The following is a 19,774-nucleotide window of genomic DNA, read 5'->3' as shown; positions in this document are numbered from 1 at the left end:
ATGGAAAACCAGCATTTCTTGGAAAATAAACTTAAAAAAAAAAAAAAAAAGCCATATAAACTCAACTGCTCTATGTGGTTTCCTTTCCTAACCTAGTGCTGCGATGTATGATTGGAAGAGTGTACCGGCCCTGCTGGGAAGCATGAGCGACGTCAATGAATGTTTCCTCCTGTATGGTATAAGAAGATTAATTTACTTGTAGGAAATAAAGCAGACAAACATGGAAAACAAAATAAAAGTTTATTAACAATTGCAAGCTGTGTGTTTAAAGAGTGGATGTAAATGGTAGAATCTTGAAAATAATTGAAAGGTAAAAATTTACATACTAGCAGTGACGATATACATTTTATTTCCAAGAAGGCGTTATTAGACTCATTTTAAAATTGATTAGTGATAAAGTGCAATGACCAGCTTGCTTTTCGCCTAACAATGTTGGACATTTTAGTGACATTTTCAGAAAGAGTTAAATAACACTGTTGTGCACATTTCATACGAAGCCTCAGTGTAGCTTAGCATAAAAATATTTAACTCTTAACAGCAATCACTAAGTCACTAAAGATCACGTGATATTTTACCGTGTGTGTATATATAAAATACTCGAGGTTAAACAAGATGACAAATGATTCTAAATGGCAGCCCAAGCTGGAGTATACTCGTAGTACACAAGCTTCAGCTGCTTCATATAAATATCTGATAGAAAAGTCCTTATTGTGTCATCGTTAGTGCAAACACTGGTTAGACTCTGAAGAAACTGGTCAGCTTCCCTTGTCCAGCTATGAGCTTCTTCTTACTCAAGGCCTTGCTGCCATTTTTGCCAGGCATTTTGACTGATGTGCGAGTTGGCTGTTTCTTCTCCGGAGGCTCATTTTCAGATCCACCGTGTTGGTCCAGCTGCTTTCTCTTGTTACCCCTGCTTTGCATCTGAAAGCCAGTTCCCTTTCCATTAACCAGGCTTGCACCTTGTTTTGGGGCATTTCCACTTCTTTGCTCGAGAGCAGCCCCCCGCTGTATCTCACCCCGTGCCTTATTTGTACATTCAGAGGACTTGGCTGCAAATGTAAAAGAAAAATGAAATAAATAATTAAAAAGCAAAAGTAAGTGTGACAAGTTGGTAGGGGGGAAAAGGGAAAAATGTTGTGACGAAATTGCTTACGTTAGCTGCTAGTTGAAGCAGGCTGTGTGTTTATTCTCTGAACCTGAATTTCAACATTTGTCATGTTAACCTGATGGAGCAGAGCCTGAATTCCCACGGAACAAAAAGCAGAAGGGGGAAATGGGCAAAAAGTCTGTACAAGACTGTGTGTGTGTGTGTGTTTTGTTTTTTTACGACAGATGTGGGGGTGAGGAGGTTTTATAGAATGGGAATTAATTTGACAGCAAGTTGTAAGTACCAGTCCCACAACTGGGACTGAGAAGGCTCCAAGGCCGGAGCTGAGAAGGTGAGCCTGGGCCTCGGTCCAGCTGTGTGCCGTCAGAGGAAACAGAAGTCTGTTCCAGCAGATAAAATGCAGCACGTCTTGTTCTGACATTTGACATGTTGCTGAGTACAAAAAAATAAAAGATGGTGGTGGGGTAGGGGGTGTAGCTTGTAAAGAAAAATAACATAAACTTTTACCTTTTGTTGAGTCTTCCACATCAGAGCTGCACCCATCATTCACAGATGTGGTGGTTTTAGCTTTGGGTGGGTGCACGCAAGTGGGAACCTGGCTAGTGCTCGGGAAGTCCAGCACACGGTTGAGAGGGAGCTCTTCGTCATTGTAAGTGCAGGCGAACTGGGATCGGATGACTCTCTCTCGGACCTGGAATAAATGCAAAACAACTGAAATCCAGCTGATATGGCGACTGGTGATCAGTATCAACAACTGAGGGCAGGTGGCCGAGATTTTTCTGGCTCTTTCTTTTGGCGTTTTGAAACAAAGACCCTTTTAAGTACTTTTCCACTCCTGCTCAGCCAGTTTCAGCAGCTGGATCTGCTAATTAGCACTGAAGTACACAAACTACTTTCTTTCCTTGCTCTGATATTGTAATCAAATGTATTATAGGCCAAACCTAAAAGGGAACATGCATATCTGCACTAAAATTCGTGGAAATCCAACCAACGGCAGTCAAGACATTTCACAGAAAGCACAACTTCTGTGGTGTTAAATCAGAAGAATTTTTGGCACATCTCAAAAAGGTTTTCTCTGGAGCTAAAGGAAAATTACCAGCGCTGCAATAAAGTTTTATTTTTTTAAACCACTTTTGTTGAGTGGGGTTTCATGTACTCAAGTGTAATAGACTTTTCTTTTTATCATCAAGAAAATGCGTCAATTTCTGTCAAATAAGGTACCACAAAACAGTCATGCTTACGTCTGAAGTAGCCCCGAAAAACGTGACTCAGAGCCAGAAAAAACACAATGTGTGAAAAGTATGGGGATCACTAAAGTCATTAGCATCAATTACCATTATTAGGTCATTGTAATCCATCCAATAGTTGCTCAGATCTTTCAATAACAAAAACAATAAAAGGGTATGGTTTTTAATTAGGGGATAAGATTCCTGGCTTTTAAAGCATGTTTTATGTTGGGTTTTTTTGAACAACTAAAAGTTTAATATGTTGCTGAAATCCCAGAAATGAGAAAGATGAGATTTTCTTTTCTAGCCAACTGATATACTGTGCATTGCTCCTATCAATTACCACATCCTTTAAAAAACAAAAAAACAAAACAAAAAACCCAACAGCCAAGTTTCTATAACAAAGTGAATGATATTGAAGCCTACAATCCCAGCCCAGGGGCACACACAGATCCACAGCTTTTCATCCACTGTTTGATGTACGCCTGCTTGGGATTATCACAATCCAGGGATTTCACCCTTCAGGCCAATGGGCCACAGTAAGGAGAAGAAATGTGAGAGAGCAAAGCTTGGTGGGTCCGCGGAGCACAAAGGGGATCAAAGCCTTTGTGCTTCTCAAAAGAACTTCTTTAAAGAGGACCTAAAACAACAGAAACCCCAGCACCGAGGCACACTTCAGTAACGGAGCTACTGGTTGCATGCTAATAAAACCTAAAGAAGATGGAAGGGGATGGAAGAGCTGCACGGCCAAACTATGACCCACAGAGAACAACTAATCCAATTACAACAGGTGGAAGCCTGACATGGCACCTTGTGGTCACATAGCCCTCATTCCTCCGAACACAACTGTCCTGAAATAACCTACGTCTGACCCGACACCTGACCGAGACATTCCTGATAGCATTTTAAAAAGCAGGTGCAAGCCATTTCTGCAGCTTTGTGTTCTGACATCTGCTTTTGTAGAAGTGAGAACAAAGCAGTAGCAGGTGCAGCGGAACCAGAGCTATATATAAAATAAAATGAATATATAGCTAAAGGTGAATGCACCTCATTTGAACATCGTTACTTGTGTCACAGAGGAAGCAGGAGTTTTTCTCGTGTTTTTCAATGTTTTGATCATCTGTGGTAATAGTGGAAGGAAGAAAGAGGAGGAAAAGAAAAGAAAAAGACCTGGAAACAACCCAAAAGCAGAAACTAAATCTGTCCATCTCTGTGTGTGCCGGTTGACGTCAGTGCATGATGAAACCGCTGGAGAAGTCTAGGATAAAGTCATTTAGCAGACAACAGGAAACAATAACCTTTCAAGTTTCCCTTGCTAGTCGAGTTACGCGACTGATATGGCATCTTCAAAGTGAAATTGATGCAGAAAGCTTCCGCTCACCGAGTTCAGGAAGCGGTGAGCTGCCCAGGGACCATTACAGCGCACTCAAACAGGAAGGCAGCCAGATTGTGGGGAGCTAAAATGACATCTGGTAGCACAATCAAATAAAGGAGCTATTTCACAAAATGTGTCTAGCATACATCTTCTAATAAGTGCTTCACACTTCATGTTTGCTTAAAGGATAATAGCTTGCAATCTAGAGCTGGGTGATGCAGCAGCACTACCCTAAAAATACCTCTTACCACCACAAGAAAAATAAAATGGCATTACCGGTATATTCTGAGAAATAAGTTGTCTTTTTTTTGTTGCTACAATTAATTTTCAGTTTCAGAAAATAGCATATCTTAGCAATTTGATCCAAGTATTACATTTCATTCAGTGTAACTCATAACAACAGTCACACTCTTTACCCTTAAAATATAAAGCAATATTTTAAGGGAAAGACAATAATACAAACAAAACAGAAAACCACCAACAATCTTGATTCCCTATGAGCAAGCACTTTGGCCACAGTGGGAAGGAAAAACTCCCTTTTGACAGGAAGAAACCTCAGGCAGAATCAGGCTCATGGAGGTGCAGCCCTAATTGAGACCAGAAAGAAGGACAAACAACACACTAGAATTTAAGATGTAAAGTGTCCTATCTCTAAGGGAGAGACCAGCTCATTTCTGCCGCTTGTATCCACAATCTCGTTCTTTCAGTCACTACCCACAGCTCGTGGCCATAGGTGAGGGTAGGGACGTAGATCGACCGGTAAATTGAGAGCTTTGCTTTTACACTCAGCTCTCTCTTCACCAAGACAGACTGGTGCAGCATCTGCATCTCTCATCACTGGCGAACAAGACCTCGAGATACTTGAACTCCTCTACTTGGGGCAGGAACTCATCCCTGACCCGGAGTGGGCAATCCACCCTTTTCCGGTTGAGAACCATGGCCTCAGATTTGGAGGTGCTGATCCTCATTCTCGCTGCTTCACACTCGGCTGCGAACCGTTCCAGTGCGAGCTGGAGGCCATCACCCGATGAAGCCAACAGAACCACATCATCCACGAAAAGCAGAGATGAGATTCTGAGGCCACCGAAGTGAAAGCCCTCCGCCACTTGGCTGCACCTAGAAATCCTGTCCATAAAAATTATGAACAGAATCTGTGACAAAGGGCAGCCCTGGCGAAGCCCATCACCCACCGGGAATGAGTCAGACTTATTGCCGGCAATAATAATAATAATAATAATAATAATAATAATAATAATAATGGATTGGATTTATATAGCGCTTTTCAAGGCACCCAAAGCGCTTTACAATGCTACTATTCATTCACTCTCACATTCACACACTGGTGGAGGCAGCTACAGTTGTAGCCACAGCTGCCCTGGGGCAGACTGACAGAAGTGAGGCTGCCATATCGCGCCATCGGCCCCTCTGGCCAACGCCAGTAGGCGGTAGGTAAAGTGTCTTGCCCAAGGACACAACAATCAGGACAGAGAGCCCGGGGATCGAACCGGCGTGTGAACCAAGCTCTTGCAACAGTTGTATAGTGATCGAATGGCCCGTAGCAATGGGCCAGACACCCCATACTCCCGGCGCACCTCCCACAGGACACCCCGAGGGACACGGTCGAATGCCTTCTCCAAGTCCACAAAACACATGTAGACTGGTTGGGCAAACTCCCATGCACCCTCAAGTATCCTGGAGAGGATAAAGAGCTGGTCCAGTGTTCCGCGAATCAGGACAAAAACCGCATTGTTCCTCCTGTATCAGAGGTTCGACTAGCGGACGAACTCTCCTTTCCAGCACCCTGGCATAGACGTTCCCAGGGAGGCTGAGGAGTGTGATCCCCCTGTAGTTGGAACACACCCTCTGGTCCCCCTTCTTAAAGATGGGGACCACCACCCCGGTCTGCCAGTCCACAGGTACTGCCCCTGATCTCCACGCAGCATTGTAGAGCCGTGTCAACCAGAACAGCCCTACAACGTCCAGAGCCTTCAGGAACTCTGGGCGGACCTCATCCACACCAGGGGCTCTGCCACCAAGGAGTTGTTTAACTGCCTCAGTGACCTCGCCCCCGGAAATTGGCGGGTCATTCCCCTCATCCCCAGACTCTGCTTCCTCCTCGGAAGACGTGTCAGTGGGATTAAGGAAGTCCTCGAAGTATTCCTTCCACCACCTGACAATTTTCTCAGTCGAAGTCAGCAGCGCTCCGCCAGCACTATACACAGTGCAGGTAGAGCACCGCTTTCCCCTCCTGAGACGCCTGACGGTTTGCCAGAATCTCTTCGAGGCAGTCCGAAAGTCTTTTTCCATGGCCTCTCCGAACTCCTCCCACACCCGAGTTTTTGCTTCAGCCACTGTCCGAGCTGCATTCCGCTTGGCCTGTCGGTACCTGTCAGCTGCCTCCGAAGTCCCACAGGCTAACCAAGCCCGATAGGACTCCTTCTTGAGCCTGGTGGCTCCCTTCACCTCTGGTGTCCACCATTTGGTTCGGGGGTTACCACCATGACACACACCAACCACCTTGCGGCCGCAGCTCAATGCAGCAGCTTCGGCAATGGAGATGCTGAACATGGTCCATTCAGACTCAATGTCCCCACTCTGCCTCGGAATGCAATGAAGCTCTGCCGGAGGTGTGCGTTGAAGATCTCATGGACTGGGGCCTCTGCTAGACGTTCCCAGCACACCGTCACTACGCGTTTAGGTGCACCGGGTCTGTCCAGCGTCCTCCCCCACCACCTGATCCAACTTACAGGACTTAAAGGATCTGTAGTTAACAGCTAACGTACAACATCTTGCCATCCATGCTAGATACCAGAGCACACCTTCAGGAGTCTAGTGGAGTCCATACCTTGACAGTTCAGGGCCGTTTTGGCAGCAAAAAGGGGCCAACGCGATATTAGGCAGGTGGTCATAATGTAATGCTTGTGTGACTGAAGCGAGTGAACCAGAGAAACGTTTAACGTAAACACTCAAATTCGACTCTTATCGCCATAAAAGACTTCAGATGGGACATTCTGTGGGACAACTGCCCTTTGCCAAAGTCTCTAAACACTTTCCTTGTGAATTTATGGTCTCACTGACCCGTTTCAGTTTATACGGGATAAAAATTTTTGTAAATTTTAGTGATGCTAGGTAGGTGCCAGAAAAGAGGATTTTCCAAGAAAACAGGCACTGTTAACAGGTTACTGGTTTGAATGCCCCATACATAACTTTTTCAGCACGCTCGAACCAACACTAAGAGCTAAAACCCAGCTGTGCAAACGGGAAGAGTGGAAGTCAGTTAAGATGAGAGCTTCAGCTAAGCAAATAAATAATATAAAACCAGGAAGAAATTACAGGATATAAAGACATTATTTTCAATGTTTGGACATCTGATTCAGTTTGGAGAGGTTCATATTTAGGATTTGGGGCTCTTGGACAAAGGGGCCCACGTTACCTTGGGTTTGAGCAGGTCTAGTCGGCTCTGGACTCTGTTCTTTAGGGGTTCTGGAGAACATCCAGTAGACACTTCAGGGGATCTGAGGAGAGAGAGCCACAGCGAGAAGCAAAGAAAATTTTTCAATAAATTAAAAAAGCTACAAGCTTACATGGCCACAGTAACCGAGAAATCTGCCTGCTATTTCTTCAAACAACGTTCTCCCTTTAAAACTCTCACCATGTAAAGATGTTTTCACTAGCATTAGCCGTACAGTGTCACCCGCCCCTGTAGCCACAAACACAACCAGTGGCTGTATTATTTTTATTTCAGAGCAGATAAATTGTTCCATTGTGATGTGGGAGGATTTTCCTCCATACGGTTTCAGAGGAAAGTCGCACAGATCCATGTTGGCCTATTTTATATTTCAGGGGGATTCCCACTCTCACTGAACCCTGTGGTAGTGAAAAAAGTCTTTACTGGTTTCAGACTCAGATTCAGAGTTTACTGCAACAAACTAATCACAAATATAATTATTCTCTCCTTTGGCATTATTGTGTCACTGACAAAGAACTGAGGAAAAAGAACTCAAGTGATGGTATTGCTTTGGAAAGAAACTCACATATTTGGACTCTTGGGATCAATAACCCATACAAAATATTATAAGAAGACCAGCAACATCTTTCAAGAACTTGCCCATCATATTAAGGCAGACAGTAAACTACAAGTTCATTTAACTCGAATTAATCCGACGAGGCTGTGAACACGATGAAGTTCCAGTTTAACATAGAAAAATTAATAAATACAAAGTAGTGATTTTGCTCTATTACAGTGTTATATAATGTAAGCGCTCTTTACTGTGTTTGCACATGGCACTGAAGGAAATGGTAACAGTCACTTCATGAAATTTGGGTACTGCACCACTAGAAATCTAATATTTGGATAAGACAATCAAATATTAAAAATTAAAACTAGATAAATTGATATTGTATTTTTGTTTCACTTCTTTAAAAGCAATTTTTTGGTTGACCTTAAAACCCACTATTAGTCAAACTCCCCTAAATTTACTTTTATTTTACTATTATAACCTTTCTTCTAGAGGTCATCACATAATGCAGTAAGTCAGGCCTGCTTTAATTCTTAATTTTGCCAAATGTAGCCTTAATATTTATTTTAACCAACTGAAAATGCAGATATCAGATTTTGAGTGAACTGCAGAATTAACAGGAACCAACCTGAACAGCGTGAGGACGCAGGTCCCCTCTGCTCCACCGAGGACGGGCTGATCCTCGGACAGCAGGTCGGCTTTGCTTTGACACGGAGGAGTCAGGGCTTCTTCATCCAGCAGCGCCATCAGCACCTTCACAGTGTCACGACCTCCGTATGCTGTAGCGTGATTGACTGCATACACTTTTGGCTGGGGGTGAAGACCAACATAACTACAGTCACAGCTCTGCCAGATGGTGAACAGACAGTGAAACATGAAGTGGGTTCAATGTATGGACTTGTGGCGAGAAGGAAAAGCCCAGAGTGGAGCCAGCTGGCTGAAAGCAGAGGTTATACATTACCCTTGCAGGACTTATCCCTGTCCCGCTTCCATTAGCAGACTGCTTCTGGATCTGGTGTAGCTGGCAGATCCTCTCCTTTAGCTCCTGTGCAGTCTCCTCAGCAGCAGCGTACACGGCATCTCCGCTGCTGCGACCCTTCACCAACACCGCCCTGATGGCGGTCACCAGCCTGGCTCCACATACACTGGGAAGTCAACAAAGTGACAAGGGAACAAGAAATGAGCTACAGGAAGAGAAGAAACGCTGAATAACTTTGGAAAGGAGCAGATTCTTTCTTATGCGGGACACACAGTGGTTTTCATCTGGATGGAGTAAACAGTCTTCAAGAGTTCAGCCAACATTTGCCAGCATGAATAACGCTCTCGCAGAAAAGCCGGGGCTTTAGTCTGAATGTCTTTAAAAGATATACTGCTTCTTCACTTTCAATTAATTGGACACTGAATTTCAGGGCTCAGAGTAATTGTTTCAGCATTAACATCCAGTAGAGCTTTATTTCACTATAGCAGAGTTTTGCCAATGTTAACAGTTATAACAGTTACATGGTCACTGCACTCCGGTCTGATTTTCCTCTTTATGTCGCAGTTGGGAGGGGGGGTGTTGATCCGTGTTTGTCTCCACAGTATGTCCAAAAATCATAGCAACATATCACTTATGTAAGTTTCAAACAGTCAAGTGCACCAAAATGTTTTGGTGGCGAGGCGGTGGTCCAAACCTGACCCGGCTCTGATGCGAGGGAGCGAGCGCGCCTCAGTAACAGAATCATTTGGGAAAACAGATGTTCGCTGAACAAGGGGCCCTGAACTCGCCACAGAAGGTGTTTGTATGAGGAAATACGGTACTCCACTGAGAGCGTAAAGGCACTGCCTGCTGAAAGACACGTTGGCCATGCTCATCAGCATCTCATCAGACGGAGTTCTCAACGACCCGCGTGAACTGAGAACCCTCAGAAGAGCAGCGAGAGTTGAACACGGCACTGCACAAACATGTGTTGTTATGGCTCGAGCGAATCCGCCGTTGCTACTGGGACTGCTTACAAAAGGCTCCTTCTGCAGCTTCAGCTCAAAGCTCACATGATTGAACTGCTAAATTATTTGTGATAGCCACTTCTGTTGTGGTGCCAGATGCTTTGACATCTAAAATAATCTGTAACAGTATAGAGAGTGATCTGTGGAGCTCTAGGTTTGATGATAGTTCATCAAAGTGAGCGAAGCAAACACACGGGGAACAAGTTATTTAACAAAGATGGGCTTTGATGTAGCAAAGATGAACATGCTTTAGCAATCCAAATGTTATCATGCTTAGATGGGAGTCATTACAGGGATTTGGGAGGAAATAATAAGAAGCAGTGGGGGGACAGGTGGATTTTATGATCACAGGTGTGATTTCAGCACAGTCTGATCCGCCCTGCTACAAATATTCCCACCAGTCGTAGCAGCGCACTGCCAAATCCTTGAATTCACAAGAACTGAGTCAGCTCCTCCAGAAAGGAAGTGGGATTTAACCTGAACTGAAGTGGAGAAATTCAAAGAAAAATCCAATCCAATTATAAATCACAAGTTTCACTGTGCTTGACTTCAGCTGCCGCCAGGTGCTCAGCTTTTCTTGGAATCTCTGCATTCTCCTCATCAGCTTAGGATGACTCTGGATATGAAATACATGTGTGTGTACTATAAAAGCACAAGCTATTAAATACTGTAGAACAATTTGAAATTATTAGGCATTTATCTGAAACTGAAAACCTTTTCGGGGTTCCCTCAGGTCAATAAAAGTAAAGAAATCTGTTACTTATATTGCATGATTCAAACATTTTTAGTCATGCTTAAACATTAACACAGTAACACGCAACAGTATGTGTGTTACAGTAAACTAGGAAAAAATGACAGATTCTTTTACATGATTTTTAAGGTGTTCTAGAAATGATTACCTGAAAAAATAATTAAAGACAGCTTTTTGACAAAAAAAAACAACAACAAATAAAAAAAAAACCCCATTTACTTCAATGCCCACTTTGTACAAAAGATTTAGATTTCAAAAACATTTGTTGTTAATATGTTGATTAAGAAGACTATTAATTAACTGCTACTTACATAAAAATATACTATATATGTGTGAATGACATGAAGTGATATAGCTAGCCTCACAATGTAATTAACATTAAACTAAGCAGATGCTTATGCTAAGCTTACAAGCTGTAAACATAAAGTAGGAAACATAATTCATCTTGTGTGAGATGATAGCCAATGTGTGATAATTTATAGGTTAAGAGGCACTAAAAACTATGTTTTTCAGACTCCAGCGTTTTGATAAAGCTAGAGTAGCGTGTTCTGTTGGTATTTAGATATTATGTGAAACTAAGCGAAGCTGCTAGCTACAAGTTAAAAAAAAATTGAAAAAAAAGTTATATGGTTGAGAAAAAAAAAAAAGCGAACAATTTTGTTTTTTCTGTTGTTGAAAATCTAAGTGATGCCTGATGTATTTATAACTTCTATTGCAATTTGACTTCAATTCTTTAGAAAACAAAGAATTTCCAGTTCAGGTGATAGAGTGCATCTCAACTTCCCGACATTTACATTTAGTTCTGTCTCTACGGTGGAGGCGTATGTCAAACTAAGCAGCAAGACAGGGAGCAAGTGGAAGCCTGGATCAAACAGTTCTGTGTACCTTGGGTCGGGGATCTCCCCCAGTATTTCTTCCAGGTTGTCTACAAACTGGACAAAGTCAGACAGGCCTTTGACATGCTTTCTCAGTGGGTCAGATTCAGCTGGAGCATAGCCCTTCCCTCCAAGCTGGAGAGCCCTAACAAAAGACGTCACGGCCTGCAAAAAAAAAAAAAAAAAAAAAAAAAAAAAAAAAGCATGAGAACGACCCAGATGTTGCACCAGAGAGGATTACTCTCATTTACTTGAGCACATAATGACTGGGGGTGTTCTTACCAAGAACAGAGAAGTGTTGCTGTTGTGCGCAGCATGCTTGATGTCAGTAAACGCCTGTCGTCCAAGAGTGCGACTGGGAACGTCGAGGATTAGCGCCATGGCAATGTCGTTCTTGGTGTTTACCAGCAAATTCAGATAGGAGCAGAAAACGCGTCTCACAGCCATTTTCACCTACAGACAAATAGAAAACACACAAGACCAAAGATTTTTACATTTTAATAAACTGTCAACGGTTCCCCAAGATTATAAGGGAAACTAACAGAAAGTCTATTAAATCTTAAACTGGGTAACGTGTTTGAGATGCATTTTTGGTTGCATCCTCTCATTGGTATTATGGCATTCAAAGGCTAATGAACAGTTAATGAACACGGTGGCACGGTGGTTAGCACTGTTGCCGCACAGCAAGAAGGTCCTGAGTTCAATTCCACCATCAGGCCAGGGTCTTTCTGTGTGGAGTTTGCATGTTCTCCCCGTGTTTGCGTGGGTTCTCTCCAGGTACTACGGCTTCCTCCCACCGTCCAAAGACATGCAGCTTGTGGGGATAGGTTAATTGATTAATCCAAATTGTCACTAGGTGTGAATGTGCGAGTGAATGTGAGTGTGAATGGTTGTCTGTCCCTATGTGTTAGCCCTGCGACAGACTGGCGACCTGTCCAGGGTGCACCCCGCCTTTCGCCCTATGACAGCTGGGATAGGCTCCAGCGCCCCCCGCGACCCTGAAAAGGATAAGCGGAAGCGGATGGATGAACAGTTAACGTCATGGCATTAATGCAAGTGCTTAACCAGCACTTTGGAAATTTTGGGTTTTGTTTACTTTCATTTTTCAGATGAAAAACTCATGATGTAACTACACATTGTGTCAACCCTCCTCAAACAACTGTGATTAGCCAACTCAGTACCATTGTTTCCTCAAGTACATTTCCTGCAACTTCTACTTCAAATAGATTGGAAGGGTTTGGGTCAATTTGAAGAGAGAAAAATCAGTGCATTCTAGTGATTTGGTAGCAGAATTGAAAAGCAACAGAGGTACAGTAGGAACAAATATGAATACTGTTTCATATTATATTCATACTTTTCTCAATTGGTCAGAAGGGAGGTGTCCTTCTTGGCCACTGTATTTAAATATGGTGGTGGAAGACAGTGGCTGCACACCCGCTCCTATGCATTTATAATAGATTATAAGTGTAGTTTGTTGGAAGACATAACTACACAATGTATATTTATCCTTTCCTTTGAATTAAATAACCTCAAAAGGTTACTGACTGCTGGTGCCAAGGAGACTGGAAACAAGCCCGATCAATAAACCAGGCACCTAATAGATACAGTTAAACTTTCAGCTCCCTTGTTTCCCCAATTAGTGACCATACCAGATAGAGCCACATAGAGTTGTGTCTCCTCATTGTTTCAAACTGGGGATGTTCTAGGTGTAAGGTGACTGTGTTAATCACCACATCATAGATGGCAGCTAGGTATCATGTTTATAAATCTCTCCCCTGTCTTGACCTTACAATAGTTTAAGAAGAAAGGCTACAATTAACATTAAAAACTAAAGCTGAAAAAAACAAAACAAACAAACAAAAAAAAAAACCTACCTGGAGGAAATATTTTAAACGCAAAATGAAATAAAACAAAAACTTATATTAGTACCTCAGTTTTTTTATTTTTTTATTTTTATTGTTTTAAGACCAAACAAACCATCCATCAGTTATATTGTAAGGTGATAGAAAATCCCAACAACCAGATGGTCTCCTATGAACATGATTTTGGCAACAACGAGGAGAAAGAACTCTCTTTCAACAGGAATAGACCACCTCCCATGACTAGTTTAGGGGTAAGGGTCTAGAGATATCACTGAAACAAAAATGTACGGATTTGATGGAGAGTTATCTGCTGTATTAGTTTGCCATTCTGCAGCCAAACAAAGCAGAGACTCCAGGAAGTTACTGGAACCAGACAAGACAGCGGCAAATTATTTTTATTTCCCTATTTATATTAAAACAGCAGATAATCTCTCCGTGTCTGTTTTTACTTCTGCTAAGCAAACCAGCAACAACATTTACTTCAGTAAAAACCTTCGGTCTGAAATGCCCAAACTGGAAAGTAGCTTTAGTTCCCGAGTAAAACGGCTACAAACAGCAGCTGTCATCGCTCCAGTAAAAAAATTACATCAGCACAGCAAGCCTCCTCTCTAAAACCCCATAAATTTGCAAGAGGCAGAAGAGACCAGCAAAGAGACTGTGTTACAGAAGCTCCTGTGTCGTGTTTTAAACATCTGCCTGGTAATTGAATTCACATTGCACCCTTAAATCTGAGTGATGTGATATAGAGCTCCTGTCAATAAGAGCAGGATGGATTCCAGACAGAAATTACACTGAAGGCTGGGAAAGCAAAAGCATGGATTACTGCCTGCAGGAGAGAAGCATTTCATATTACTAAAACACAATATTCAAAGGCAGAAGGCAAAGTGGAAATAAAGGATTTCTTGTGGGAGTTTATGAAACAAGTTGCACCTTTCACTGAAGCAGAAAAAACACAGTTGGGCCTACCTGTGAGCTGCAGGACCTGCCTTTACCAGATGGGGTTGACGGGACTGAGGAAACTGGCAACTCTGGGACTTCCACGTTGCCCGATAGGAACTCAAACAGCTGGATCTTGGCAAAAGAATTTACAAAAGCAGAGAGAGAGAGGGGATAAACCGATTGGCCTTATCTCCAACTGTGTAGCCAGTGTGATCATCCACAATCAACATCATCAGCCTGATTTCAACCAGCTCACCAGGCTCACAGGCTCCTCTGGATCAGAGTCCACCAGCCTCAGCTGTTTGTACATGAAGAGGAGATCAATCAGGTCGATGGTGTTGGAGCGTTTCAGGAACGACTCGTATGCCTCCACAATGAGATCATAGTTCTCCAGGCGTGCAGGGCTGGGGGGCAGCAGGTGAAGTTTGTCTAACAATAAGTGTTTCCAGGCCATCAGGACATCACTCAGAGCCACTTTGAACTCTCCGCCATGCTGTCACAGGAAGAGAGAAAGCAGCATGTGCAATTACAAACAGCCTGGAAACAATCAGTTCAAAAGCAAAGAGACCTTCTGCAGCCGTCCAAAAATAAGCCATGAGTGGTCTCACCCGGAAACCTGCAGTAATGTCATCAGTTATAGACGTGATGACAGTCGGCCTGATGGTTCAATTGAACTATGCCGTGATGATGATGTGAAATGGGCTCACACAGCCTCGCTTTTACGACACCGGATAACAGACACACTGTATATTTTTCCTCCTTAATTCCATTTATTTTCCATTTTGCGAAAGAGGAAATTCATCAGTTGCCTCACCTTCAAAATTCAACTTTATCCTAAATGAGTCCAGAAACATTAACATTTAAAAAAAAAAAAATGAGTATCCTCAGAGCGACTGAGAGTGAAGCGTGAAAGGCTGGGTTTACAACATGGTTGCTGTCACAGTACGTTTCAATTCAGTTTTAATTTTCCAGCACCAACTCACAATAAATCAACTCAAAGCTCTTTATATTGGCAAGTGTCAGAAACGTCCAAAAAGACGAGATTGCCCGTAAGCAAGCAAGCATTTGTGACAGTGGGAAGGAAGAACTCCCTTTTAACAGGAAGAAAACTCCAGCTGAGCCAGGCTAACACAGGGGCAGCCATCTGCCATGAATTGGGGAGGCAGAAAAAAAATTAAGAAAAAGAGAAGACAAAAGTTAATGCCATGCAGCAGAGTGCATCATGGGAAGTCCCACACAAGCCTGAGCCTACACCAGCTCAACTAACAACTGATTCAGGTTCACCTGATGCAGCCATAACCATGCTTTACCAAATCATTATCAAAAGTAAGAGTTTGAAGCCTATTCTTAAAACAGAGCCCGTCTCCTGAACCCAAACTGAGAACTGGTTCCATAGTGGAGGGGCCTGACAGCTGAAGGCTCTGCATGAGATTGAAGGAATACAACACTCCAGTCTGGAAGTACTAAATAAATGAACTGTGTCTGTGAAGGTTCTCAGTCATCCAGGTCATCGTAGTCAAAGGAGCTTGCAAAGAAAAGCGTCTGGACTTCTTTAAGTTGCTTGAAGACGTTTCACCTCTCATCCGAGAAGCTTCTTCAGTTCTAAGGTCAAATGGTGGGGAGTCCCAGATTTAAACCTAGTGGGAGTGTCCCCCCACAGAGGGACAAAAGGACCCCCTGACTCACATCCTGGGCCATCTGACCTCAGGAATTCGTATGATAAAGTGGGGCCAGGTTTCACAATGAGCTCACCTGAAACCCTGGCTGATTGGGACCCACACCCAATTTCACACCTTGGCTCATCAGGGGGTCCTTTTGTCCCTCTGTGGGGGGACACTCCCACTAGGTTTAAATCTGGGACTCTGCACCATTTGACCTTAGAACTGAAGAAGCTTCTCGGATGAGAGGTGAAATGTCTTCAAGCAACTTAAAGAAGTCCAGATGCTTTTCTTTGCAAGCTCCTTTGACAATAAATGAACTAATTTTTCAGCGTCAGTCTGAGACAGGATGTTTCTATTTTTAACAAATATTGTGCAGATTAAAGAAAACAGTCCTACATATTTGTTTAATATGTGCAGCGACGGATATATCCTGTTATAAAATGGCTCTAAGATTTCTCAGAGTGTTACTGGATAGCCTGACCCTTTTGTTAAATAAAGGGCCTAAAATGCAAGTTATTGGTTTACCATTAGACAAAGTTTGATAACTTCAGAAAACCTTGGGCTATCAGAATTGCTGCATTTCAGCTACTTTAACTTTACTTTTAGATGGATTTTTTTTTTAATCTGTATATATAGGCATTTTTAAGCATAAAGGGACCAAACTACAGAGGAATAAAGCTGATCAGCCACAGCATGAAATTATGGGAAAGTGTAGTGGAAGCTCGATTAAGAATGGAGGTGATGATTTGCGAGTGGCAGTAGGGTCTCGTGCCAGGAAAGAGCACTTTGAAAGTCAGACGTAGACCCATTGAGACTTTGTGGATTTAGTCAAAGCATGTGGCGAGGGAGGAGGTGAGTTACTGCATGAGGAACTAAGTAGCAGCAAATGGCACACATGAGGGCAATGAGGTGGGATAGGTGGTTTCAAGGTAGAGGTGAGACTGCATCAAGGGTCATCTGTGTGACCTGTCCTTTATAGATATGAATCAGATCAGTAAAAGTATTTTAAAGTGTATGAATAAATGAATCAAGTCCAGAACCGTATTACTTAAAACTGAGTAACTTTGAGGTGGTGTTGCAGCATTTTAATAAACCTATTTTAAACTGCATTTTACATCCAATCTTTTTTTGTAGTTTCTGTGTATTCCTTGTGGTCTAACAACAAAGCTGTGGAAGAAATCAAGATACATGTTGTGTATTATTTGTGCAAAAATGATGCAATCATGAAAAAAGCCCATCAGCTACGCAGTCTGAAAACCTTTCGACTGGTACTTTGGGTCAAAGCGTGACTTTTGTGGCTTGTGAAAATAAGGAGCAGGCTGATGGGAGATCTCATCTAGAGAAGAGGCGTTCAAATCAGTAAGACTGAGAGTAAGTGCATGCAGGTGAAAGAAAAAGGAGCACAGCAGAGAACGAGTTGGTGAAGATGAATTTGAATATTTGTGGTCAACTGTTCAAAGCAGCAGCAGGGTGGAGGAGATGGATGAGAATATAAGGAGAAGGGTTAGAAGATGTCATGTGGCTTAGACAGTCACTCAGCTGGATGCAGCTGAGTTAAAGATGCTACGATTGTGATTGAGTGGGACTGTTAGGGAAGAGTGCAGAAAGGTGGGTTATTTAAGATCTCCATGTTTTCAATCATTATCCAACACCAGCCTCTTATGTTGCTCACAAAAATACACAAATTAATAAATAATAAGCACATAAAAATAAAGCTACTATTTGTGGTAGAGTGTAGAGGATGAATTCAGAAGTATGACAGCCTGAGGAGATAAACTGCTCTGACGCCTGGAAGTTCGGCAGCTGATACTCCTGTATCACTCGCCAGATGGCAGCCTGGCTTACAGGCTGTGCCTGGTGTTGTCTTTTCATATCCTTTGAGCTCTGCGCAAATTAGAGGATGCTGCTAAAGATGGAGCTGGCAGGCAGGGGGGAAACTGGAATGCCACAGATGAGGTTGATGGAGGTGGTGAGAGAGGACAGATACAAATAATCTGTGGTATTTTCAGGGTGTTAGGGTTACCTTTTTATTCACTTCTGCCATGGCCACCTGCAGCACCATAAGCATGCCATCAGCTCCATGAATGGTGGTCCTCTCAGACTGTAAGACCCGGTGACGCTCCCTCCTGAAGGTTTTCACCATCAGCTTGAGTTGGTCTCCTATACCCTCCATTATTCCCTTAAACAAAAGCAACAAAAAAATTCTATCGCACATTTAAATGCAACAAAGTTGACCAACGTGCTTCACAATTAAATAAGAACAAGAGAAAACATTAATAAATTTTTTTTTTTTTTTAAATTTATTTATTTTTTATAGATATATCTATCTATAGATATATCTATAGATATATATAGATATATATATATATCTATAGATATATCTAGATATATATATATCTATAGATATATCTCTATATATCTATATCTATCTATATCTAGAGAGAGAGAGAGAGAGAGAGAGAGAGAGAGAGAGAGAGAGAGAGAGAGAGAGAGATAGAGAGAGAGAGATAAGATGAGGCAATGACAATGTATTAATATAAAAACAAAACATAAAACAAGCCTGATGTTAAACTGAACTTGATTTAAAAGCCAACATAAAAGATGTGTTTTAAGTGTGATTTGGACTAAAATGCTGCTGCAATGGAGAGATGAGTGTTGACGACCCAAATAGAGAAAACTGCGGTAGTCCAGTTTAGAGGTGATGAAGGCATGAATAAATTTTTCTAGGTCTTTAGGAGGAAGATGATGCTTCGCAATTTCACGTAATTGATTAAAAACCGATTTCACAACTGTGGACACTTGCTTCTCTAATTTAAAAGAGCCATCTAAAAACATGCCGAGATTTCTTACAGTGTGGAAATGATGACAAGCAAGAGGACCAAGGGCATCAGTTATCCAAAAGGGCCATGACTTCCAAAAACAATAACTTCAGTCCTATTTCCATTTAGGGCGAGAAAATTGTGTTTTAACCACTCTTTAACATCATGTAGGCAGTTAAGCAGAAGGTGAAGGTGGACAGAGACATACAATTTCAAGGGGAAGTAAATTTGGATGTCATCAGTATAACAGTGAAAGGGAATGTGTATTTCCTGAAAATGGATCCCAAAGGTATCATGTATAAAAAAAAGCAGAGAGTTGGATCCAAAACAGACACAAAACAGACCCTGGTGGCACACCACAACAAATAGGGGGAGTATTTCCCAATAGCAACAGAAAAAGACCTCTCTTTAAAGATAAAACTGTGCCTTTAAGACCAACGACATGGTCAAGTCGGATAAAAATAATGTTATGAATAACTGTGTCAAAGGCGGCAGTCAAATGTAAAGTGACTAAAGCAACAGAACAACCTTAGTCGACAGAGCTTCCTTGAAAAGGCGAGAAGGAAGAATATCTTGAGGGGAATTCGAAGGCCTTAAGTTACTGATTGCTTCCTTCAAGAAAGGAAAAAGTCACTGGCAAAAAAAAAAAAAGAAACCCTCAAAACCAATTTATACATATAGTTCTATATATACAGAAAGACATACCTGAAATTAATTTAAAGACTTAACTTTCATACAGGGTCTCAGTGGCATGTAACACCTTCGATAACTTGTAAGTATTTCACAGCAAAAATGTGTCCACATTTTACATCTACAACTACATACATATATACAACACAGCGTTTATTCACTTTACATTAAAAAAGACTGATTAAACAACGCAAACCTCTTAAATTGCTGCAGTCTTCCAAGAGCACACAGCCACGACACAAAGCAGCTGTTTTGAAATTTTAAATTGCCGATGACGTTGTTCCTTTTTGTCCAATCACCTCTCAGCAAATAGCGGGGGTGAGATTTTTCTTTTCGTAGAGATATTCAATTCTAAAACTCGACAGCTAGCTATAAGTTCGTGTCATTAGACGTGTTTCAAATAAAATCTTTCAGTAACGCTTATGGATTTTCTAAAGTGGTTTAGACTTTCTCCCCAAAAATT

General features: G+C 42.1%; 1 protein-coding gene across 1 annotated transcript; it reads right to left on the bottom strand.

Moving 5' to 3' along the window:
* Positions 1 to 221: 221 nt before the first annotated feature.
* Positions 222 to 19,561, bottom strand: LOC146688806 (PCNA-interacting partner-like). The gene is made up of 11 exons (XM_085436830.1): positions 19,508 to 19,561; positions 17,826 to 17,981; positions 14,398 to 14,634; positions 14,169 to 14,273; positions 11,623 to 11,793; positions 11,351 to 11,505; positions 8,690 to 8,873; positions 8,357 to 8,538; positions 7,143 to 7,224; positions 1,616 to 1,799; positions 222 to 1,049 (listed from the first exon to the last, which is right to left on the bottom strand). The coding sequence occupies exons 2-11, from the start codon at positions 17,973 to 17,975 to the stop codon at positions 736 to 738; spliced, it is 1,764 nt and encodes a 587-aa protein (XP_085292956.1). The 5' UTR covers positions 17,976 to 17,981; positions 19,508 to 19,561; the 3' UTR covers positions 222 to 735.
* Positions 19,562 to 19,774: the final 213 nt, after the last annotated feature.

Source organism: Copadichromis virginalis, linkage group LG17 (genome assembly GCF_057382275.1).
Source record: "Copadichromis virginalis isolate Kocher_CV1m ecotype Utaka linkage group LG17, C_Virginalis_male_GT1.1, whole genome shotgun sequence".
Taxonomy (NCBI): Eukaryota; Metazoa; Chordata; class Actinopteri; order Cichliformes; family Cichlidae; genus Copadichromis; species Copadichromis virginalis.
Note: the sequence above shows the minus strand (reverse complement) of the source record. Positions and strands in the feature narration are given on the sequence as shown.

What these genes read in the sequence shown, in the direction of transcription:
- LOC146688806 (XM_085436830.1), bottom strand. Translation starts at nt 17,975, where the DNA reads ATGGAGGGTATAGGAGACCAACTCAAGCTGATGGTGAAAACCTTCAGG. An exon ending in TGGCAGAAGTGAATAAAAAG is followed by an intron (nt 14,635 to 17,825) that starts GTAACCCTAACA and finishes TTCCTGTGACAG; the next exon opens with CATGGCGGAGAGTTCAAAGT. An exon ending in TGCGTCCTCACGCTGTTCAG is followed by an intron (nt 7,225 to 8,356) that starts GTTGGTTCCTGT and finishes CTCTCTCCTCAG; the next exon opens with ATCCCCTGAAGTGTCTACTG.